General features: G+C 47.3%; 1 protein-coding gene across 2 annotated transcripts in view; it reads right to left on the minus strand.

Annotated features, from left to right (window-relative positions):
- The window catches only part of LOC144682992 (glypican-5-like), a 1,265,567-nt gene that overhangs the window by 846,807 nt on the left and 393,719 nt on the right, over positions 1-25,041 (minus strand). For both annotated transcript variants that reach the window (XM_078545931.1, XM_078545930.1), the window contains exon 4: positions 8,933-9,066. In XM_078545931.1, the coding sequence (XP_078402057.1) occupies positions 8,933-9,066 (134 nt within the window). The remainder of the gene's footprint in view (positions 1-8,932; positions 9,067-25,041) is intronic.

Here is a 25,041-nt window from a genome sequence, read left to right on the forward strand (position 1 = left end):
GGGAGATATTGTTGAGAGTTTATTTGCAACAGTGAACATTATGTACAAGTGATTAACACCTGTGCCCAGGCTGTGCAGCTACATCTTCTTTACCTTCCTAACCCTGCCGCTATGTCTCAGTGCTCCCCGGACATCCACAGAGGAGGTGGAAGCAGCCTGCTGACTGCTATGCCTCGCCTGTGATGACCTTGATAAGCGTCCTCCGGAGGGTCGAGACCTAGAAGGCCCCGGTCTGCTTTTGGGGTCTTGCTGTGTGGCAATGGCACCCTCCTCGGCCTGTGGAGCTGGAGCTGCTGAGGTCACAGGCAGAGGGGATTTGGATGGGCCGGACACTCCCCAAGTGACTTGCGTGGATGGCGCCGGGGGATATACCTGCTGATCCTCCTCCCTATGGATGCCAAAGGACCCCTGTCTGAATCCTTGACGAGAAGAGGTAGCTGGAGTCAGATCGGGCTGCCCTGCTCCCCTCTCCTGTACACCCTGTTGGAGGCCAACTATGGCATCAGTGATGGTATTCAGCCCACGCAGCAGTGCAGGAGCAACATCCTAAACCAAGGTCTCCATCGCGGCCGCAATCCTAACAGTGTTGACCTCTACGCGTTGGCATGCCAGTGCTATCACCTCAGTCAGAAGGCAGGTGGACTCCTCCATTGTGCCTTGCAATCTGAGGAGTGCAGCGGATATCCCTTCCTGATGTTCCCTAGCTTGCCTTTATAGCTCCAGCAGCTGAGACATTGCCGAGTCCAGAGGCCCGTCATCTGACTCAGACTCAGCAAATTTCCAGCCTCCAGCAGTTCTCTGAGTGCCAGAGACCTGCAAGTCTCTGCGCTGCCTGCTGTGGATCAGTAAGTATGATGTGCTCACCAGATTGTGACCCCAAGGCTACTGTAAAGCTAGGTCCCACTGAGGTGTGTGTTTCTGCGCTGGTGGAGGGTGTGGGTGAGCGCTTTGATGGGTCTTCAGGGAGGGTTTCAGCAGATTCCTCATCTGAGCTTCTCTCGGGGCTTGATTGGAGGCCCTGGGTCATGGACTCCATAGGCTGTTTCCCAGATGTGCCTGTGGGAGCAAGGACAGATAATTAGTGCATGATTGTGGCCTGTGAAACAGGACACATCACTCACAGCATGGTTGCCTGATGGATATTGCACTACTGGATCATCAGTTAGTAGAGCACTGCTGACCTCACTGTCAGCGCAGGAACGCCGGCCATCTGGTTGGCTCTATTTTCAAAGTCCGTGAGGATCTTGATGTCAGGCATTCCTCCACCGGTAAGTGAACTCTCTCTCTTTTGTTGTGTGCCAGCTTATCCTGCATGAATCGAGATGGAGAGCGGGACTCCTGCCAGGTCAAATGATCCACCTTCACGCCTTCTCCTCCATCCCAGAAACATGATAGGGTCCCCCTTGTCCTCACTTATCACCCCACCAGCCTCTGCATTCAAAGGATCATCCTCCGCCATTTCCGCCAACTCCAGCATGATGCCATCACCAAACACATCTTCCCTTCACCCCCCCCGGCGGCATTCCGTAGGGATCGTTCCCTCCGGGACACCCTGGTCCACTCCTCCATCACCCCCTACTTCTCAACCCCCACCTATGGCACCTCCCCATGCCCACGCAGAAGATGCAACACCTGCCCCTTCACTTCCTCTCTCCTCACCGTCCAAGGGCCCAAACACTCCTTTCAAGTGAAGCAGCATTTCACTTGCATTTCCCCTAACTTAGTCTGCTGCATTCGTTGCTCCCAATGCGGTCTCCTCTACATTGGAGAGACCAAATGCAAACTGGGCGACCGTTTTGCAGAACACCTGCGGTCTGTCCGCAAGAAAGACCCAAACCTCCCTGTCGCTTGCCATTTTAACACTCCACCCTGCTCTCTTGCCCACATGTCTGTCCTTGGCTTGCTGCATTGTTCCAGTGAAGCCCAACGTAAACTGGAGGAACAGCACCTCATCTTCCGACTAGGTACTTTACAGCCTTCCGGGCTGAATATTGAATTCAACAACTTTAGATCTTAAACTCCCCCTCCCCCCACCGTTTCCTCCCCCTCCCTTTTGTTTTCAATAATTTATATAGATTTTTCTTTTCCCACCTATTTCCATTATTTTTAAATCTACAACTAATACCTTGTCAGTCTTTCCACCCCACCCCCACTAGAGCTGTACCTTGAGTGTCCTGCCATCCATTCTTAATTAGCACTTTTCTTAGATAATATCACCACCTTCAACACCTCTTTGATCCTTTTGTCTGTGACATCTTTTGATTATCTGCTCCTATCACTGCTTGCTTGTCCCTACAACCACCCCACCCTCAACTTCTCTCCCCCCCGCCCCCCACCTTAAACCAGCTTATATTTCACCCCTCTCCTAACTATACTTCAGTTCTGTTGAAGGGTCATGTGGACCCGAAACGTCGACTCTTCTTCTCCACCGATGCTGCCAGACCTGCTGAGTTTTTCCAGGTAATTCTGTTTTTGTGTTGCAAATGATAGGTATGCCTGGCATGTGTGGGTGATGAGCAGTCCCATGAATAGGGTGAGGACAATGAAGGTGCGCATGAGAGTGTGAATGGTGATGTCCCTTGAACTGGCAGTGAGTGATGCCTGTGGATGTGTGCTAGGTTTGAGTGTGTGAGTTGAGAGTGATGAGAACAGTGACTTACCCAGGCAGAACGGAGGGGATCATTCATCCTCTGGCGGCACTGGTCGATGTCCGCTTTTGCAGGCATTAGCACTGAGCACTACTGCCACTGCCTCCCATGCTGGATTAGTGATGCTGCTGCCCCTCCTGAGGCCAAAGTGGGGATAGAGGACATCACAGTCGGCCTCCATGGCATCCAAAAGGCATTGGAGGGATGCGTCACTAAAGCAGGGTGCTGCAGTCTTATTGACTTCCGGGGTCACCCTGTCTTCCGTGTGGCAATCCTGGGTTGGAAGCACTAAGAGATGTGTGCGCGGCTGCACTTTAAATGTGGTGCCCGACATGATGAAGCGGCGAGGCGATGGCATGGCAGGCGAATGAGAGGCCGCCTGCCATTGAAACAGTGTGTTTCCCGGAATGCATAATTAATGCAGCGGGTTTGGGATGATACGGCATGAGAAGCCACCATTGCGGCCGGTGGGTAAAACGTCAGTTTTCCCCACCCGCTATCGCACATAGTGCAAATCTGAGACGATTCCGCCCAGAGTGTTTGGGCATCATCACTTAGTGTTTTTGGGAGTTTGCTGGGTACAAATAAGCACTTTGAGACATCCAGTGGTCATGAAAAGCCCCATTTAAATGCAAGTCTGCCTTTTTTATTCGATCCATCTGTATTCGATCCATCTGGTCTCTCCACTCCTGTTAGCTGCAAAGCTCCCAGCTGTGAGCTGTCTCCCCTGCTTGACTTCCCCCAAAGCATCAATCTCATTGTTTGTTCTCTTCCCCTCCCTCTTTTCTGCTTCCTCTCCTACCCACCACTTATCACATCTTTTCCGCTAACATCCGCCTGAGGACGGACAGGGCCTTATTTAACTTCTTATCTGAAAGACGGCCCCTCCAGCAGTACAGCAATCCCTCAGGACTGCATTGGAGTGTCAGTCTAGATTTTTGTGCTCAAGTCCTGGAATGGGATTTAAACCAAGAACCTCCTAACTCAGAGGCAAGGCTCCTACCAGCTGAACAACGTTCAAAAATTGTTCAAAGTGCATGTGCAAACAAACGCCCACGTAATGTGAATGGCGGTTCTCAAACTTCTTTTGATTTTTTGATTGAAAAACCCTTCTTCATTAGTAATCAGGGAACCGCACCCCCCGTCTAAATTTTAATACAAGAAACTAATTTCATATTAACGTTTCTGAATGTAAGCTTCATCAGTGTTGTGCTAAAGGGGATTGCATGACGGCTGGAGACTGCCCACAGAAAGGTTAGCAAATCTTTTCATATTTTCATCCCTGTGAAGCCAAGAGGGGTGGCTCTTCCTGAACCAACAAAAATACTGCGGGCCGTTACCAGGCTGCGCCGCCATCCCCCCCACCATCCCCGCCCAACCTCACTTTGCCTCACATTACTCAGGACCTGCCAATGACTCACTCACATGACATCAATGAGAAAGCAAGACAGTTGCAGTGTAAAATGGACTACTAGTTCATTATTGCTCATTTTAGGCTTTCCTGCGACCTTAAAAGACGTGTATATGTACACCCCGAGGTCTCTCTATTCCTTTAAAATTGTACCATTTAGTTTTATATTGTCTCTCCTTGTTTTTCTACCAAAATAAATCACTTCACACTTCTCTACATTTAACTTCATCTGCATTGTGCCTTCCCATTTTTCCAGTCCACCTATGTTCTCCTGAAATCTGTTACTATCCCCTGCACTGCTTATTATATTTCTGGCTTTCATGTCATCATCAAACTTGAAAATTATGCTATCAATATCCAAGTCCATACCATTAATAAATAATAAAAAGTAGATTCTCTAAAAGTAATGCAGTGGCCACCATCCAGTACATAAATTTGCACTTTCTTTTGAGCATTTCCAAATTGAAAAAAAGATGCATTTTTGGCTACTATCCTACGATGGCAAGCTGCTGTTTACTTTGCCCTACAATGGTTCTACCTGTTTGAATCCACTCATAGCCAGAGAATCTCCTACAATAGTTTCTCTTCCCAGTCATGCAGTAATACTTCTTGAGTCCCCCAAGAATTTACACGAACCTACATACAAACATACGAATTAGGAGCAGGGGTAGGTCACTTGGCCCCTCAAGCCTGCTCCGCCATTCAATAAGATCATGGCTGATCTGAATGTAACCTCAACCTCACATTCCTGCCTACCCCCAATAACCTTTCACCCCCTTGCTAATCAAGAATCTATCTAGCTCTGCCTTAAAAATACTCAAAGACTTTACTTCCACTGCCTTTTGAGGAAGGGAGTTCCAAAGACTCACAACCCTCTGAGAGAAAAAGTTTCTCCTCACCTTGCTCTTAAATGAGTGATCCCTTATTTTTAAACAGTGACCCCTAGTTCCAGATGCTCCCACAAGAGGAATCATCCTCTCCACATCCATCCTGCCAAGACCCCTCAGGATCTTAAAGATTTCAATTAAGTCACCCCTTACTCTTCTAAATTCCAGTGGATACAAAGCCTAACCTGTCCAGCCATCCCTCATAAGCCAACCACCCCATTCCTAGTATTAGCCTAATACACCTTCTCTGAACTGCTTCTAACACATTTACATCCTTTTTTAAATAAGGAGACCAATACTGTACACAATACTCCAGATGTGGTCTCACCAAGGCCCTATACAACTGAAGCATAACCTCCCTACTTTTGTCATCAATTCCCCTCATAATAAATGATAACATTCTATTAGCTTTCCTAACTACCTGCTATACCTGCATACTAACCTTTTGTGATTCATGTACTAGGACACCCAGATCCCTCTGAATCTCAGAGCTCTGCAATCTCTCACCATTTAGATAATAAACTTATTTTTTATTCTTCCTGCCAAAATGAACAATTTCACATTTTGCCCACATTAGACTCTAACTTTGGTCCCCTTCCATTTTTCATTTACATGTTGACCCTCAGAGACATCATCAGATCATACAAAGTCAGATTCCACTTGTATGCTATCATCAGCCAGCTCTATCCAGCACCACCTCTCTCAAACCTTCCAATGTCTCAGTGTTGTCAGGTTGATTATCCAACATTCATACTGGCGGAGCAGTAATTTTCCTAAATTAAACATTGTGAAGCATCACCCTGCGCTTGCTGACCTATATCCTACTCCCAGTTCACCAATGCCTCAAATTTAAAATTCTCAACTTCATGCTCAAATCCCTCCAAGACCCTCCTGTCCCTATCTTGGTAACCTCCAGTCCTACAACCTCTGAGAACTCTGTGTTCCTCCATTCCTGGTGTCTTGTGCAGCTCTGACATTTTTCGCCATTGCCAACTGTGCCGTCAGCTGTTCAGGCCATAAGCTCTGCAATTGCCTTCTAAAATATCTCCACCTCTGCAACCTGCTCTCCTTAAAATCTAGATCTTGGAGTGAGCTCTTGGTCACCTATCCTATTGTTTCCTTCCTTGGCTCATGTCAATCTTTGTCTGACTGAATTTCCGTAAAGTGTGTAGAGACATCTTACTACATTACTGTTTTCTCTAGCAGACAGGTCAATTACCAGGGCACACAGATTTAAGGTGATTGGTAGCAGCATTAAATGGGACATGAGGAAAAATTTCTTCATTCAGAGGGTGGTGGGTGTTTGGAATTCACTGCCTGGTTTGGCAGTGGAGGCAGAAACTCTCAACTCATTTAAAAGGCATTTGGATCTGTACCTAAAGTGCTGTAACCTCCAAGACTAGGACCTGGAACTGGAAGGTGGGATTGAAATGATAACTAGTTTTTTAAATGTTTCTGTCTGGCTGGTGCAGACACAACTGGCTGAATGGCCTCTTTATGTGCTGTAAATTTTCTATGGTTCTATTAAAAGTGCTATACAAATACAAGTTGTTGTTGTTGTGTTCTCTAAATAAGACTGTTAATTTTGTGTTATATTACAGACAGCTTTGAGCTATATACTTGTGTCCATGAAGAATCCATTACGAGGTGTGACTCTAGTACTGTCTTATGACCTGAACCAAATATTTGTCTCTTACATGATTGTCCTATTTCAATTTTCCCAAAGGTGAATTGAGCAAATCCTTGATGAGACATGGATGAGTTGTTAAGCTGCCTGGGTCAATGGGAAAGGTTGAGACAATCAGAACAAAATCTCTTCCCCTCAGTCAGGTCATGGTTCTGCATACACTCTGGGTGGAATCATCCCAGATTTGCACTACAGGTGGGAAAAGGGGCATTTTACCCGCCAGCCGCAATGGCAGCTTTTCATGCCGTACCATCCCAATTCCATCTCATTAATCTTGCATTCCCAGGAAACACGCCATTTCGATAGCAGGCGGGCTCTGACTCGCCCGGCACACCAACACCTCGCTACTTTATCTCGTTGGGCGCCATATTTAAAGTGCAGCTGCGCGCACACCTCTCAGTGCTTCTAGCCCAGGACTGCTGCAAAGAAGACATAGCCCTGGAAGGCAAGAGGATTGCAGCACCCCCCATCCCCCCACCTTTGGGTGTCTTAGAGGTCCACTGTGATGTCCTCTAACCTCGCTCTAGCCACAGGAAGGGCAGCAACATTACCACTCCAGCTTGGTAGGCGATGGCAGTGGTGATCAGTGCCAAGGCTGCACAAAAGAGGTTGGCTCTCCAATGGAGATAGAGGATGAATGATCTTATTCATGCCGCCAGGGTAAGGCAGCCATCTCATCACTCTAAACTCACACACTCAAGCCCAACATACATTTACTGGCATCTCACTCACTGCCAGCTCAAGGGACATCACCACTCACCCTCTCACACACCCCCTCACATCTCAATCTGGGCTGATCTCCTCTGAAGACTGTCTCTTCAGCCCTCACCATCATCAGGCCACTTGCACAGATCAACTCCTGCCCCCATACAGACCCTGTGATATCCCCTTCCCCAGTATAGCCCTCGTCCTGCAGCCTCTTCCCTTGCCTGAGGCCACTTCTCCCCCTTCCCCAAGCAAGCGCTAGCCCTACAGCTGTTGAGAAGCCACTCCTGCCTTATGGCTGGTCTGGTAGGTAGAGACCGGCCCCAGAGGTGATGTGGTGCTGTCTGCGAAGCCTGGTGCTGATGACTGCAAGTGCTGCCCAAAGCAAGGTAGGCAAACAAACCTCAAAGTCCCAACTGAAGTGCAGCTCGCCAGGTGCACATTGTTTATGTACAGTTGTGAAACACTTTGGCGTGCAATCATGCTGACGTGATCAGATGATCCAGCGTTGGGGGATGATTCTGGTGAGCTGGGATTATAATGATATGCAGATGTATTACAATGAGGTTCCCTGCGTCCGATGGCGGGAAACACAGCCCGCCATTGACAATATTGTGAAACTGATTTTTGGCCTTCTCGCCATATTGTCTGCTCATGCTGCCAAAAATGCCTGCGTCAGTGGGCATGGAAAATTCCGCTCTCTGTTTCTCTATTTCACTCTTGCCATATAGTATTTGTATAACGAGTAAAATATGAAAAAGAATAAAAGAAAAGCCAAGGGGATATAAATGGAGAATGTGAACCAAAAAAAAGTATTGAGAAATATGAAGAGCATCAAAGGGAGAGGGCAGGGACAGAGAGCAAATGCCAAACGGAGAGAGGATCAGAAGTGTGAACCAGTAGATGAGGGAAAACCTAATAAAGAGAATTGGAAACTGAAGAGCAGGGACTAACTCAAAAATCTAGAAAGGCAGTTACAGTGAATGAACGCAGAAGGGGGAAGGAAATAAAAACTTGCAAATTAAAGCACAAACCAGACAAGGGGAAGAGAGTACGAGCATCTGGATAACAAGAAAAGGAGTGTGTACTTGCGAATAGATTGCATGAATCAGATGAAACGTGAACTCAAAATGAGCAGGCAGGGAGAATAACAAAAAGGAAGGGAACTGGTACGACTGAAGGGATGAAGGAAGAGACATGGAAACGAATGAAGAGAAGGAGACATTTTCCCCAAACTTCTCAGTGTCTCAAAATCAAAAGTCAGACAAGCATTCAACCAATGTTTGAGAATGTTGAGATCTCTACGTCGTTTTTGCTTTTATTTAATGTCAGGGGTGATGTTATATGAATAAAGCAAGCTTCAAGCAAACAAAAGCTTACACAGTATAAAAATAAATCATATGTTTGCTCCAAAAAAATCAGAATTTGCTTCGATAAAATTATGCATGCCTACTGTTAAAACACATTTTGTCATCCTGTGCCTGTTTAAAACAGATCTTAAATATTGTCATCATGTTTATTTGAAACATCAATAATCTTCAGCTGCTGCCTGTACAAAATACTAATAAGTACAAATGACAGTGCTGAATCTTACTTTCTCCTGCTGGATAATGTCTCCTCATTTTCCTTATGAGTGATTTTCAGCCCATGTTTATCATTGTAAGGATTTGGTTGGTAATCCAAAGATTGTGCAGGCTTTCGAATAGGATGTCCACAAGCTCTATTTACCTGCGGAGAAAATAAAGGTGATTAACTTGCAAATCAAACACATCGAGAAATTATCCAAAAATGAAAAATAATTCCCATAATGAAATATTGGTTGCTGAAGTAGTTGAGACACCATAAAATAAAAAATAAACATAACATCAATATATTGCTCAGCTCTTTCTCTAGATTATTTCAGTTCAAGATGGTTTATCTGAATAAATACAAAATAACTATAAGCAGATGGCAGAGCTAGTGCTCCAGGCTGATCTAATAAAAAAGAGAATTAGTGGCTCCTTTAGACCAGACAGTTACAGTACTTTAGAAACATAATGACTAAAATCATCTGCAGTTCACAAATCTATTTGAGACCTATGATTTTAAAAAAGAGGTCTGTTATTTCTATTCCTTCTGTAATGGTAATTGCAGGGTTAGTGCAAGAAAAGCACATTTCCTATTTGATATTTCAACAATAATAATGTCTGTAGTTACCATAACTCTATTGCTTGTATTTAATCCTGTTCATTTAACTGCTAATCTCCAATAATTCTAATTATGGCTTAAACCATGGTCCAGTAGAGTGTTGATTCTTCCAGTGACTGAAATCAAAGAAATCACACGTGGACCATACAATGACAAGGATTGTATGTTTGACACCATTCACCTGTTAATATTGGGCAATTGCAAGGCATACTTAAGGAGGAGAGCTTGGCTATGGGAATGGTCTCTGGTATAGAACCTGAGGAAATTATCTAGTATGAAAACCCAAAAAGGTAATACAAACTCTTTAAACTTCCTCAATTTAGCTACTGTAAATGTAAATATAAAATAGTATGAGTTGGACATTTGACAACATTGAAGCAATACAGTTGCACTGTCAGCAGTCTGAATTATTCTTAGCATGCACTTCATCTTATTATTATGCCATTATGAGTAACACAAAGAATGTAACCAGTAACCAGATTTGGCATCAAAGCAAATAAAAAACATACAAAAGTGCATTGTAACATCAACATCTTCTTTGTCATAAGTCATTTTTATAAATTTGTATCTTATTAAAAATGTTCCACACGGCTTGTGCTTCCTATATACATTAACTTGGTGTAGTGGCAATAAATCGATTCAATTTAGCTGAATAAGATGAACTGCATAGCATTATCACCTTTCTGAATTTGCGTGTAGTCTCTCATCTGTTATATCATAATTAATAAATCATTGCTTTTTCTGTAGCATTCAATCCCATTCAGGGTACGCTTAAAATCATATGCTTTCTTCGCTGTTTTGTTCTTGAGGTGGACATCGGACGGAATTTTCTGTGCCCGCTGGCGTCAGGCGTACTCGGTGTTGTAAGCGGACAATATGGTGAGAAGGCCAGAAATCAGTTTCATAACATCGTAAAATGAGTTCGCGATCGTCTGCTCAGTCTGTCGATGGCGGGATGCGTTTCCTGCCATTGTACGTCAGGAACCTCTGCATGTCATCATAAGGCCAGCCCGCCGGAATCATCACCCCCCCCCACCCCTCCCAGACCGCCCCGGCTAGATCGCCTGCCACCTCCGATGTGCAGGCGTTGCATTCCGATGTGGTTCACACCAGCATATGTAAGGAGTGCACTTGGCGGGCTGCACTTTGAGGGAAACTCAGAGATGAGTACATATAACACAGCACAGCGCTCGCGAGGGTCGCCTGTTGGACTTCAAGGTTGGGGCATGTTGGGGGTGGGGGGCAAGGGTTGCCCTACAATTCAGGCAACTTGGGGGTGGGCTGAGAGCACAGCATGCAGTCCAATGGGCAAAGCTGCCACCAATTCATCAGGTAGCGTGGGAAGGAGGAGGGTGGGGTTTCGGGCAGCCATGCAGCGCACTAACCTCTGGCCATCCAAGCGGTGGCCAGCACTCTCTGGGATGCATTAAGAGCCTTCAGAATTAACCAAGAGAGGTTCATGGAACACCCAAGCTAAACGATGCGTCTCTCTTTCATCCTGCAGGAGCAGAACATCAGGGGCACGGAGCCTGGTGAGCTAGCTGTATGCCTCATGGCATACAGAGAGCGAAGACAACAGAGAAGAGAGCGACAGAGGCATCTGGCTGCATAGAGGGAGGAACAGCACCTTCAGGAAGAAGGGGCGGCTGGGGTTCCCGCACACACTGCTGAAGAGTCTCAGTGAGCCATCGCTGGTCGGAGCCTAGCTAGACCTGGGGTCGTTAGGCGCCGCCTTTCATTCCTGCAGATGACCGAGAATCAGTGTCACCAAAGACTGCGCATGTCTAGGGAACTGGTTGGGCACATTTGCCAGCCACTGCAGGGTTTGGTGACATGGGGTCATGGAGGGCATTCACTGCCAGTGGTCGTGAAATTGACCGCAGTGCTCAATTTTTATGTCAGTGGCTCTTTTCAGTGCTCCACAGGTGACCTCTGTGGGATATCACAAGCCTCCACCCACAAATGCATCCATGAGGTCACAGATGCCATCTTCGCAAGGGCATACAGCTTTGTGCATTTTGTCCAGCACCAGGACAGCCTGGATGCAAGAGCAATTGAATTTGCCCAGATCTCGGGTTTCCCACAAGTGCAGGGTGGCACCGATCTCTGTCGCAACAAGCGGTCAACATGTCAACCACAAGGGCTTCCATTTGCTGAATGTGCAGCTGGTGTACGACCACCACAAATGCATCCTGCAGCTCTGCGCACAGTTCTCAGGAAGTGTCCACGACTCCTACATTCTCAAGTATGTCACAGATCCCTGACATCTTTCAGTGTTCACAGTGGCTCCAAGGATGGCTCCTCGGGCACAAGGGCTACCCGCAGAGGACATGGCTGATGAGACCTGTGCGGGGTCCTCAGACTGCAGCAGAGTGAAGATATAATGAGGCTCAACCTGCAGCTCGCAACTTTGTGGAGCAAACCACTGGGATGCTGAAAATGAGGGTCTGGTGCCTGGACCAGTCTGGTGGAGCTCTGCAATATAGTCCATAGAGGGCATCACGCATCATTGCCACCTGCTGCACCCCTTACAACATAGTGCTGCAACGGGGGGAGGAGCTAAGGAGGAGATGGAGGAGCTGGAGGTCTCCTTCGATGAGGAGGACGTCAACGGTGATGAAGGTGAGGAGGTCCTCGAAGGCGAGGATGACAGCGATGAGGACATCACACTGGCCAGCAGGCACACTCGGGAGGCACTCATAGCTGCTAGATTCATAGAGGATGATGACGATATGCAGTGATGAGATACCATAAGATCCTCACATTGCATCTATGAGTGTTTGACTCCTGTCTGGCTTATGGCAGCACACATACCCTCTGTGATAATGCTCCTGTCATGGAGACACAGTGGAGGCACTAATAGTTGCTCAACTGTAGGAGGATGATGATGACATAGAGTGAGGACACTCCATAGATCTTCACAAAGCCTCTGAGAATCTTGGAGTCCTATCTGGTTGAGGGCAGCTCACTTGTGCTCTGTGATCAGTGTCATATCATGGAAATGCAGTCATGAAACTTTAAAAGCACCTGATTCTTTGTCCGCCTTCAGCACCTGACCCCTTTAGGAGCACAGCGTCATGGGTCACAGATGCTGAAGAGATGGGGGCCAGCCCCACCTTAAAGGTACTGAGAGCACACAGAGAGAATGAAGGCACTCTGTGATGCCTAACTACAACATTCAGGCAGCAATGACAAGCACCATCGAGGTGCAGGCATCAGTAATGTGTCCAGGGCCAGTGATTGTGAGGCCGGACCACCACTTTGGTTTGAAGACTGCACAAAGCACAGGAAAGAGGCCCTGAACTGAGGCACCTGACTTTATCTTGTGCAGAAAGGTTTCATATCTGAGCAACATGAACACTGCTCATCAGAACAAGGAGTTATAGGCAGGGAGACATTCTGGAGAGTTTACTGACAACAGTGAACATTATAAACAAGTGGTTAACACCAGTGCCCAGGCTCTGCAGCTACATCTTCTTAACCTTCCTAACCCTGCTGCTGTATCTTGGTGCTCCCTGGACATCCGCAGCGGAGGATGTGATATCAAGAAATGGCTGAAGGCACTGGATACTGCAAAGGCCATGGGCCCTGACAATTTTCCGGCAATAGTACTGAAGACTTGTGCTCCAGAACTTGTCACGTCGCTAGCCAAGCTGTTCCAGTACAGTTACAACACTGGCATCTACCCTGCTATGTGGAAAATTGCCCAGGTATGTCCCGTACACAAAAAGCAGGTCAAATCTAACCCAGCCAATTATTGCCCCATCAGTCTACTCTCCATCATCAGTAAAGTAATGGAAGGGGTCATCAACAGTGCTATCAAGCGGCACTTGCTTAGCAATAACCTGCTCGTTGATGCCCAGTTTGGGTTTTGCCAGGGCCACTCAGCTCCTGACCTCACTACAGCCTTGGTTCAAATGGATAAAAGAGCTGAACTCCCGAGGTGAGGTGCGAGGGATTGCCCTTGACATCAGGGCTGCATTTGACAGATTGTGGCATGAAGGAGCCCTAGCAAAACTGGAGTTAATGGGAATCAGGGGGAAACTCTCCACTGGTTGGAGCCATACCTAGCACAAAGGAAGATGGTTGTAGTTGTTGGAGGTCAGTCATCTCAGCTCCAGGACATCACCGCAGTAGTTCCTCAGGGTAGTGTCCTCAGCCCAACCATCTTCAGCTGCTTCATCAATGACCTCCCTTCCATCATAAGGTGAGAAGTGGGGATGTTCGCTGATGATTGCATGATGTTCAGCACCATTCGTGACTCCTCAGATACTGAAACAGTCCATGTCCAAATGCAGCAAGGCCTGGACAATATTCAGGCTTGGGCTGCCAAGTGGCAAGTAACATTCGCGCCACACAAGTGCCAGGCAATGACCATCTCTAACAAGGGAGAATCCAACCATCGTCCCTTGATGTTCAATGGCATTACCATCACTGAATCCCCCACTATCAACATCCTGGAGGTTACCATTGACCATTACCATTGAACTGGACCTGTCATATAAATACTATGGCTACAAGAGCAGGTCAGAGGCTAGGAACCGTGCGACAAGTAGCCCACCTCCTGACTCCCCAAAGCTTGTCCACAAGGCACAAGTCAGGAGTGTGATGGAATACTCTCCACTTGCCTGGATGAGTGCAGCTCCCACAACACTCAAGAAGCTTGACACCATCCAGGACAAAGCAGCCCACTTGATTGGCACCACATCCACAAACATTCACTCCCTCCATTAACGACGCACAGTAGCAGCAGTGTGTATCATCTACAAGATGCACTGCAGGAATTCTCCAAGGCTCCTTCGACAGCACCTTCCAAACCCATGACCACTACCATCTGGAAGGACATGGGCAGCAGATAGATGAGAACAACTGGGCATGGACAGCAGATAGATGGGAACACCACCACCTGCAAGTTCCCTTACAAGCCACTCACCATCCTGACTTGGAAATATATCGCCGTTCCTTCACTGTCACTGGGTCAAAATCCTGGAACTCCCTTCCTAACAGCACTATTGGTGTACCTACACCACGTGGACTGCAGCAGTTCAAGCAGGCAGCTCACCACTACCTTCTCAAGGGCAACTAGGGATGGGCAATAAATGCTGGCCCAGCCAGTGAAGCCCACATCCCATGAATGAATTAAAAAAAAGGTGAAGGCAGCCTGATGACTGCTAACCCTGTCTATGATGACCATGGCAGGCATTTTCTGGAGGGCCAAGCCCTGGAGGGCTGAGCCTGCAGGGTCCTGGCCTGCTCTCCAATCCTGCTGTGTGGTAGTGGCACCCTCCTCGACCTGTGCAGCTAGAGCAGCTGGGGTCACAGGAAGAGGGGATTCAGATGGACTGGACACTCTCGAAATCACCTGGGTGGATAGCCCTGGAGTGTGCACTTGCTGATCCTCCTCCCTATCGGTGTCTAAGGACCCCTGGCTGACTCCTTGAGGAGAAAGGGAAGCTGGAGCGTGATTGAGCTGCTCCGCACCCTACTCGCTTACACACTGTTGTAGGCCAACTATGGTGTCAGCAATGGAGTTGAACCCGCACAGCAGTGCAGGAGCGATGTCCTGGACCAAGGTTTCCATGGCAACCGCCGTCCTACCAGTGTTGATCGTGGTGCGTTGGCATGCCGGCGCTACCGCCTCAGACTGAAAGCAGACGGACTCCTCCATTGTGCCTTGAAATCTAAGAAGTGCAGCAGACATCGCTTCCTGATGTTCCAAGGTTGCCTTTGCGACTCCAGCAACTGACCAAGTCCAGAGGCTCATCATCTGACTCAAACTCAGCAAAGGTCTGGCCTCCAGCAGTCCTCTGAGTGCCTGGGATCCGGGAAGCCCCTGCTGCCGCGTGCTGTGGATCAGGAAGTGCGATGTGCTCTCAATTGTGATCCCAAGGCTACTCTAAAGTTAAGTCGCACTGAGGTGTGTGTCTCTGCGCTGGTGGAAGGTAGAGGTGAGCGCTGTGACAGGCCTTCAATGAGGGTTTCAGCAGATCCCTCTTCTGAGGAGTCTTCAGGGCTTGAGTTGAGGACCTGAGTCATGGACTGTTTCCCAGACGTGCCTGCGAAAGCAAGAAGAGATAATTGGTGCGCGGCAGTGGCCTGTGAAACAGGACACATCAGTCACAACATGGTTGTCTGATAGATGTTGCACTGCTGGATTCTCACTTCGTAGAGCACCGCCAACCTCGCCGTCAGCACAGGACTGGTGCAGATCCCAGCTGGCCAGCAGGATGCCTCTGATTTCAAAGTCCATGAGGACCTTGATGTCAGGCATTCCTGCACTAGTCCGCGACCTCTCCCCGTTGTTGTGTGCCACCTTGTCCTGCATGAGTAGAGATGGAGAGATTGTAAGCAGGATGCCTACCAGGCCAGATGATAAGTATGCCTGGCATGTGTGGCTGGTGATGCCCTTTAAACTGGCAGTGAGTGAGGGCTCTCTGGAGGTATGATGGGTTTGTGAGTGTGTGAGTTGAGAGTGATGAGATGAGTGGCAGATTGGAGGAAATCACTCATCCTCTTGCGGCACTGGGTGGCTAACCTCCTTTGCAGGACATTGGCGCTGACCATTATTGCCAATGCCTCCCAAGATGGATTGGTGATGCTGTTGCCCCTCCTGCGGCCAGAGCAGGGGATCAGGACATCACAGCGGGCCTCCATGGCGTTCGATGTTCGAGGGATGCGTCACTAAACCAGGGGCTGTAGTCTTTTTGTCTTTCATGCCATCCTGTCTTCCGTGTGGCAGTCTTGGACTGAGAAGTGTGTGTGCAGCTGCACTTTAAATATGGCGCACGATGTGATGAGGTGATGGCATGAGGGGGCGAATGACAGCCCGCTCACCATGGAAATGGCGCGTTTCCTGGGAATGCATAATTAATGCAGCGGGTTTGGTACAATACAGTGTGAGAAGTCGCCATTGCAGCCAGCGGGTAAAATGTCGTTTTCCCTGCCTGCTACCACACTTAGTGCAAATCTGGGACGACTCAGCCTGTAGTGTTTGGAGATAGACCAAACCATTAGAAGGTGCAAAAGCTGAATTCAATTTTCACACTGCCAGGAAACACATTTTTGTTCTGTTAGAGTAAATATTTGGTAGTTATGACTTCCTGGACCACCCTTGGCTCTAATGACCTTTCATACTGATCAAAGCAATCTGGTTGCAATAGTATGTCAATTATGTTCTGGCCATCAGCCATGCAACAAGGCCAAATAGATCATAGATGAACATCTAGCCACTCAATTATTAACCTTCATAGATAAAAATGTTTCCTTTTTATCTACTTTTCAAGGAACTTCAATATTGCAAGTTATGGCTCTGTACTTTAACCCCCTAATCAGCTGTGAAGATGTCGAATGCAGTTTACATTGATAGCAGATGGACTGATAATTCACATGGTTCCCCACCCGGACTTTGAGATATGTTTAAATGCAACCAGCTGCGTATATTTATATGCCAAGGCCATTTCATCAACCATAGTGAGCACTAAGTAAGACTTGAGGTTTGACAGAACGCACTGAAGACAAAAATTCCTTGGCGTGACTCTGTTCTGTGCCACATTTATGGCTATCAATGCTAAGGCACCAAAGAACTACAAAATACTCAGAAGCTACCTTAAATTCGACTGAAAAATTAAGATTTTGAGATATATTTTGAGATTTTGTAAAATCTTTAGTTCCTTAATGTAGCATATTTGATAAAACTATCAAGGCCGCAAAATTCAGCTCCAGTTTTCAGTACCATGAATGCCGTTTTGCCTCCAAATTGGCGTACATGGTGAATGCGCACACTTCTGATGCTAGCCACAGCAGGTGCCGTTTTGGTGAGGGCATGGTATATGTAGAGAGCTCCTGCCAGAAGCATGCAGAGCAAGCAGATTGTGGCATCAATCAGCATGCATCACTGATTTGACGCCATCTCTGCCACTTTGGAACTCAACGTTCCAGCTAACGCTTTCTCTTAACCCCGCAGAGCTGCACACAGGTAGAGTATCAGGAAGGAACCACCACCAGCGCCATTTAAAAGGATCATCAACTACTTTCATGTTCATTGCTGATTGGTCTCTACTGGTTGTTCCAGCAATTGTACAAGCATTTGGTGATTTCCAGAGTTGTTTAAAGTTGCTAAAGTCTACAGTGAGTGAGTGGTGTGTGTTACACAACTTTGTCCTGATTTCAAGGATTCTGTAATCCACTTGCTCCCAGACATGGGGGAAGTAGTGTGCATCCACAGAATCACAGAAACACTATAGTGCAGAAGGAGGCCATTCGGCCCATCGAGTCTGCACTGGCTCTCTAAAGGAGCATTCTACCTAGTCCCACTCTCCTGCCTAATTCCTGTAACCTTGCACATACTTTCTTTTGAATACCTTGATCGAACCTGCCTCCACCACCCTCCCAGGAAGTTTGTTCTCTCTTGGCCTATGGCATGGCAAGGACAATGAGAAGAGACAACACAGAGCAGAACAAGTTGCTGGAAAAGGAAGGAGTGAGGGGCTGAGAAGAGTTCTCAGCAGGAGACCATATGTACCCAGGGTATTCAGGCAGCAATTTTCCTCCAATTAACTTAGTGAAAATCAGAGTATTGGACATCTCTGTTTCAAAAAGGGCATCTTCACTGAAATCCACCGTCTGCTCAGACACAACTACAACCTCAGAGCACAGTGAGGACAGCAGTGCCAGTGAAAGTGACCATTACAATGAACTTTTATACATCTGCCTCCTTCCACACTGAAGGAAGTTTGGGTCTTTCCAGGGTGAAGTGAATAATATTTGCAAAATCACCCAGTTTGCCATCCACTGGACCGTAAATGAGGTCACTGAGGTTCTGAGCTCTGTTTCCCAAGAGAGCTAAATACATTTTATTATTTTTTGCCAGAGAGAAGCAGGTGGACCGAGCATACAACTTCACAAGGATTACAGGCTGCTTCATGGTGCAGGGTGCATTAAATGCATGCAAGTCACTTGGCGAACATTGCATGTCAACTCTGAGATGTACTACAACCCAGAAAGGTTAACCTTCAACTAGTGTGTGTCATACACAATGTGTCATGCAGGTCAATGCCCAACATCCTAGCAGAAGTTATGATGCCTCCACTCTGCAGTTGTCTGCTGTTCCATCTGCATTTGTGCCACCACAACAAATCAGTGTGTGCTTACTGGGTGACAAGGAATATCATGTGATGATATATCTCATGACACCTATACGCAAACCGTGCACACATGGACACCAAACTATTAGGGTGGTTAAACAATGCTTCTGCAGTCTGGATCGCTCTGGAGAATCCCTGAAAAATGCTTGTAAAGGCACATGATGATCTCTTGCATGTTGCACAACCTTTCCATCATGAGGGTTCAGCCATTACCATTAGTTATACAGCGACCAGCTAAGGAGTGGGAGGAGGAAGAGGAATAGGAAAGGAAAGGAAGCAACCAACACAGCCTGTTTTTAGCTGGGCTGTCTATGATCAGCTCATCCGACTGTGATGAGTAAATGGAATCTCAATTCCCCATTCCCCCATCAGTCCCACATCTTACCTTTCCTCCGTTACTGACCATTGCAGCATTCATTTGGCCACAACACAAAGATAAAAGCCACTACTAAATAATCATTCCAAACCAAATTCATAAATCAAACCATGGCATATCACATAAAAATGTCAATTAATCACCCTTGTGCATTCCCCTAGTGCCTGTCTTTTATGTGCATTTGCCCGTCTGAGTGCTACTATGAAGGGCTAGCTCAGTAGCTGCAGCACGACTGGTGGAAGGCTGCTAACTTACAGTAGAGGAGACTGCAGATGGCCTTGGAGAACAACCTCGAGCACCTCTGGGACTAGAGAGCCAGGCTGCAAAATTCACTATCTCAGCTGTAGCAGGCTGGCTGGCTGACAGGCAACAGCAAGTGCACTGGCAGAATGGAAGTGGGGAAAGGGCGAATACTGTCACCTTGTGAGAAGACAGTGGGTTTGTGTTGCACGGTGCCATTTCCACTCCCAAGGGGCAGTGACTCAGCAATCCTTGAATTGTGTTGGAGGTCAAATTGCTGGACTGCTGTGACACTCTGGAATTTAACACTGGGGGCTGCAGATATGATAGCAGCAGTCTGAACTTGAGTGGCAGCAAGCTGAGCTTATATGAGAGCAGCGTGAGCTGAGCTGAGAGCAGTCTGAGGTATTGGGTGGCTTCTGCTTGTGCTGCAAAGAAAGCTGAGACATCAGCATTCAGGTACTGCTCACAGTTGGGTGCGCAAACAGGCTAATGGAGTTGGCCACCACTTTCATGCTGGACAGGATGGACTCCAAACTACGCACAGCCCTGGGTCAAGGTGGTGCCAGGCTCCTCTATGCTCCTTGACACTGACCGCAGGCTTTCGAGCAGTGCAATGTACCAAGAATATCTTTGTGCAAACGTATCAGCCTTCTTCTGTGGGTCACTCCATTGAAATCCTCACCTGAGTCCTCTACAGCAGAACTTATGTGCAATGCTCATCATCTACCTTGGTTGCTGGCAACTCATGCCTGGTATCCCACCACATACCTATCCCGCCCATAATCTATCTTTTAAAGTTAACACAGTGTCTGTGTGTGAGGCGGTGGCTTTAAATGTGATTGCGAGTGATGGTATTTCTTCTTCATCCGCCTCTTGTCCTTCCCTCCATGTCTGGCCTGATGGCAGTTCTTGGGTATCAAAAAGGAGAAAGGAACAAAAGTAGGGTTGCAGTAAGGGGAGGGAGGGGAATGCAAACAGTGCATAGCTATATCATCTGCAACATGCAAATCAGCAAAGATGGTGACATGAGGAGGAAGTGGGATGTAAGGAGGAGGATTGGTTTGAACACACCATCATCTTCAATGTTTTCAGCCTCGTTGCTGGCCATGGGTGCGCCATTTTGGAAAGCACCATCTCCTCCAATGGGATAAGGACTTGCAACCATGCCTGCTCCCCACTGGTTAGGTACTGCTGCCTCCGGCAAGGAAAAATGTGTTAGTAAATGCTGTACAATGTGTTTGAGTGATGTTGCTGACATGGTCAAATAGTTGGCAGCATGTGTAAACCATGAGATTTGGTTCTGGGACTTTCAGCAGTGCTAAGTGTGTCAGGGTGAGATGAAGCTACAGATATTAGGTATGAGTTGTGATTGACGGAGATGGTTGATGGGTGAGTGATGGGAGTGTGATGCATTAAATAGTGTGTGAGGCTAGTGCAGTTACTGGGATATGGCATCTGAGGATGCATTAACTGATATTGATCACTCGTGAGGTCATTGAATTTCTTGTGGCACTACATCCAGGTGCTTGGGACTAGATGCCTAGCATTAATTGCCATGGCTATCTGGTTCCATTATCTACTGAAAGTTTGTCTGCAGGGCCTGGCCCCGATGGATATATAAAATCTATCCTCCTCTCCACCTCCTGCACCAAGTTCTCCAATGCACGGTCTAGGAGCCTGTTCTCTGCCTTGTTGTACAATATCGAGTATTTCCCCACCAAATTCACTTTTGGAACCACCTCCATCACTCCCGTCACAATGCACCTATCCTTTAGGAGGTGTAGGCTGGATCTAAATAATGCAGGTTAACCATAACTTGTGCTAGCCTCTCATTATTTTCTGCCTCTTGCTCAGACGTGCAGCCACTCAACAGCGTGTTCAGTGCTGGCTGCATGCTACAATCATTGAACTTAGCAGGTGTCAAGAAGTTTATATGCTGCCTGTACCAAAAGCAATGGGCTTAGGTTAATTGTGCATTGCAGTTCCCATGGCTGTTTTCTGGGCAATCGACTTTCGAAGCCCAAGTTTGTAATACTAAGCCATTCAGATCAGAAGTTCCTGGGTTTTACTCCTGGAAGGTAGAGAGTTCATTTATTTTACCCAGGGGTGACTGGCTAGGCAGGCTATCTTAAAACTTGAGGTGACTGGGTAGCACAGCATGCCTGACAGCTGCAAGATAAACATTCAAATGGGCTTGAAATGGAGGACAAGCACAAAACAGTAAATAGTCTGAGTGACTCCTTCACACAGACAATAGAGATAATCAAAGCAAAACTTGGCTCACTGGTGTCCATTGTTTCTGCATTATGGATGCTGATTTGGTACCAAAATGGCATCCATCCTATTGCAATCACTTCCAATATGGTCTGTGGTGAATGCCGCCTCATTCAGGATGCTAGTGTGGGCATTATGATCATGTGCCAGAAGTATGCAGAGCAGACAGATTCTCATGTCAGTCAGCTTTCGACTATGTTGGACCTCACCACTGCAGTTAGCTTTCCCAGCCTTCTCTTAAACACACATGGCTGAAGGTGCATTCATCAGCATGAAGGACTCTCCACCAGTGCGATTTAAAGGGATCATTAACAACTTGCAGGTTAGTTGCTGATTACTTGCTACTGGCTCTGTTTGAGTTTGTGCAAGTGCTGGGCATTTTGCGGAGTTGGTTATAATTGATGAAGTCTACAGTGAGTGGTGCCTCATATGGGGAGGGTCTTGCTTATAACTGCAAGGACTCAGAGTATATCAGTTGCTACTTGTTGTGGAGCTATAGTAGCAGTCCCCCTGGGTCTGCAGCATGAGAGGTATGGTGTATAGGCAGCAAATAAGAAGACAAGTTTTTTGCAGAGGGAGGGCACTCAGAAGGAGACCGTACCCATTTAAGTTCTTCAGGGAGCACTTCTCCTCTATGCACCTAAGCCAGCTGTGTTCAGCATATGTAATTCACAAGTGAGAATTCTGCCACCTGGTGTGAGCTGACATGCAGCAGGATGAGGACAGTGCTACCAGTGGCCATGTGGCTCTGAATTTCTTTACATTAGATCCTTCCAGGCCGGAATGGGTGACCTATGCAACATCATGCAGAGGACTCAGGTAAGAATTTCAGTGGAGTGGCCATTCACCATTCATTGCTGCATTAGAGAGATATGGCAGAAACTCTTAATGGCAGGAGAGTGAACTTCATTGTGTTCTCTCTGAACAGAGAATAGCAGGCAGAGCATGACATGACTTGGCCCTGTTAGCGAGTTTCCTCATGGTACAGAGTGCCATTGACTGCATGTACGTGGCTTTGCATGTGTCACATCTTAAAGCTGAGATGTACCAAAACAGCAAAGATTACCACTCACTGAATGTGCAGTTGGTGCGATCATACTCAGCACATCATGCTCATGAATGCCCGCTATCCTAGTAGCAGTCAGAATGCATTAATTTTGTGCCAGTCCGATGTCCCAGCAATCTTTCCACCATCATGTCAAACCAGAGGATGGCTGCTGGATGAGAAAGGCTATCTGTTCTAAATCTGATTCATGATTCCCCTCTGTAACTCAACTGCACATGGCCAGCATGCATACAATGAGAGCCATGTTGAAATGAGAAACATCATGGGACAGATAACTGGAATGCAGAAGCAACAATCCTGCTGCCTCAATTGCTCTGAAGGAACCCTCCAGCATCTAAGTGGATGTCTTAATTTGTTGTGGCCGGCAGCAACCTCCACAAACTGGATATCATGAAGGCACACCCCTTGCCAGCAGGGATTCTCCAGCAACCTCAGGAGAAGGAAGAGCGGAGGAGAAGTACGAAGGGAGGAGACATTAGACACATCCACATTTTAGACAGGTATCCATGAGCATCTCATTCAATTCTGGTTCCCATGAATACAACCCCAAATTCCTATTGTTCAACAGTGCTACACCTTACCATCACTCAGTTACAGACCACCACTGTGTTCTCTTGGTCACAATGCTGAAGTAAAAATCACCACAAAATGGTATGGCATAGTGCTCCTAAGCCCCAGGACAGGATGGTACGCAACGTGTAAAACACTGGAGCCAAGCGGCTAAGGGGGCCTGGGGTCGTTGTCATAAATCATGGAGTTCTCGTCATTGTCTACATTCAGGTAGCGTTCAGATCTCCGTCACAACAAGCGGTCAACTATGTCAACCACAAGAGCTTCCATTCGCTGAATGTGCAGCTGGTGTGTGACCACCACAAAAGCATCCTGCAGATCTATGCACAGTTCCCAGGGAGTGACCATGACACCCACATTCTCAGTCGGTCACAGATTCTGGATGTCTTCCAGGGCCCACAGAGGCTGCAGGGGTAGCTCCTTGGGGACAAGGTTTACCCGCAGGGGATTTGGCTGATGACATCCATGCAGCTGCCTCAGACTGCAGCAGAGTGAAGGTATAATGAGAGTCATGCTGCAACTTGCAACTTGGTAGAGCAAACCATCGGGATACTGAAGATGAGGTTCCTGTGCCTGGACCGGTCTGGTAGAGCCCAGCAATAAAGTCTACACAGGATGTCATGCAACATCGTCACCTGCTGTGCCCTTTACAACTTAGCGCTGCAATGGGGAGAGGAGCTGGCTGAGGAGGAGATGGAGGGGCTTAAGGTCTCCTCCAATGAGGAGGACATCAATGAGGGTGAGGAGGTCCTTGAAGATGACAATGACGGTGATCAGGCCTTCGTGCTGGCCAGACATGACAGGCACACTCAGGAGGCCCTCACAGCTGCTAGATTTATGGAGGATATGCAGTGAGGAGACACCATAGATCCTCACATTGCATCTATGAATGTTTGATTCCAGTCTGGCTTATGGCAGCTCAAATACCCTTTGTGATAATGCTCCTGTCATGGAGATGCAGTGGAGGCTCTAATAGTCGCTCGACTGCAGGAAGATGATGACAACATGCAGTGAGGACACTCCATAGCCTCTGAGAATGTCTGGCTGATGACAGCTTGCTTGTGCTCTGTGATCAGGGTCATATCATGAAGAAGCAGCCATGAAACTTTAAAAACACCTGATCCTTTACCTGCCTTCAGCATCTGAGCCCTTTAGGAGCACAGCGTCACCAGTCACAGATGCTGAAGAGGTGGGGGCCAGCCCCACCTTAAAGGTGCTGGGAACACACAGAGGGAAAGACGGAACTGGGTGACACCAGCCCACAACATTCTGGCAGCAATGACAAGCGCCATTGAAGTGCAGGCATCACTAATGTGTCCGGGGAATGTGAGGCTGGCCCATCACTTTGGTCTGAAGGTTGCACAAAGGACAGGAAAGAGGCCCTGGACTGAGACACCTGCCTTTATCTTGTGCGGAAAGGTTTCACATCTGAGTGACACGAACACTGTTTATCAAATATTTCACACTCACAAATGCCACCCAAATAATAGACTCAATCCTTCACCTCGTTTTTGTTTTCATCGGTTGAATTTTGCCCGCTCTATGATGATGTTGCGATGAAGATCAAAATACAAGTCAAAGGTTCCAATGGCATCCTCATAGAAGGCTATCTCCTTGTTCCCCTACCTGGCCAGCACATCATCTGCGATACTACCAATGGCATAGAACAAGGTAATAATATGGTCCTTGTTAGCCTTACTTGCAAGACTAGAAGCACTTTGATAACAAGCGAAACGTTTTCTTCAGTTTTGCCATTGCTCGGCCTGTTTGGGGCCCTCTACATTCTGGTATGGTTCAGGGAGAGGTAGGGTAGAATTCATTGCTCACCCAGGGTCAAGGTTCCT

The sequence above is a fragment of the Cetorhinus maximus genome, chromosome 7, assembly GCF_964194155.1.
Source record: "Cetorhinus maximus chromosome 7, sCetMax3.hap1.1, whole genome shotgun sequence".
Classification (NCBI taxonomy): domain Eukaryota; kingdom Metazoa; phylum Chordata; class Chondrichthyes; order Lamniformes; family Cetorhinidae; genus Cetorhinus; species Cetorhinus maximus.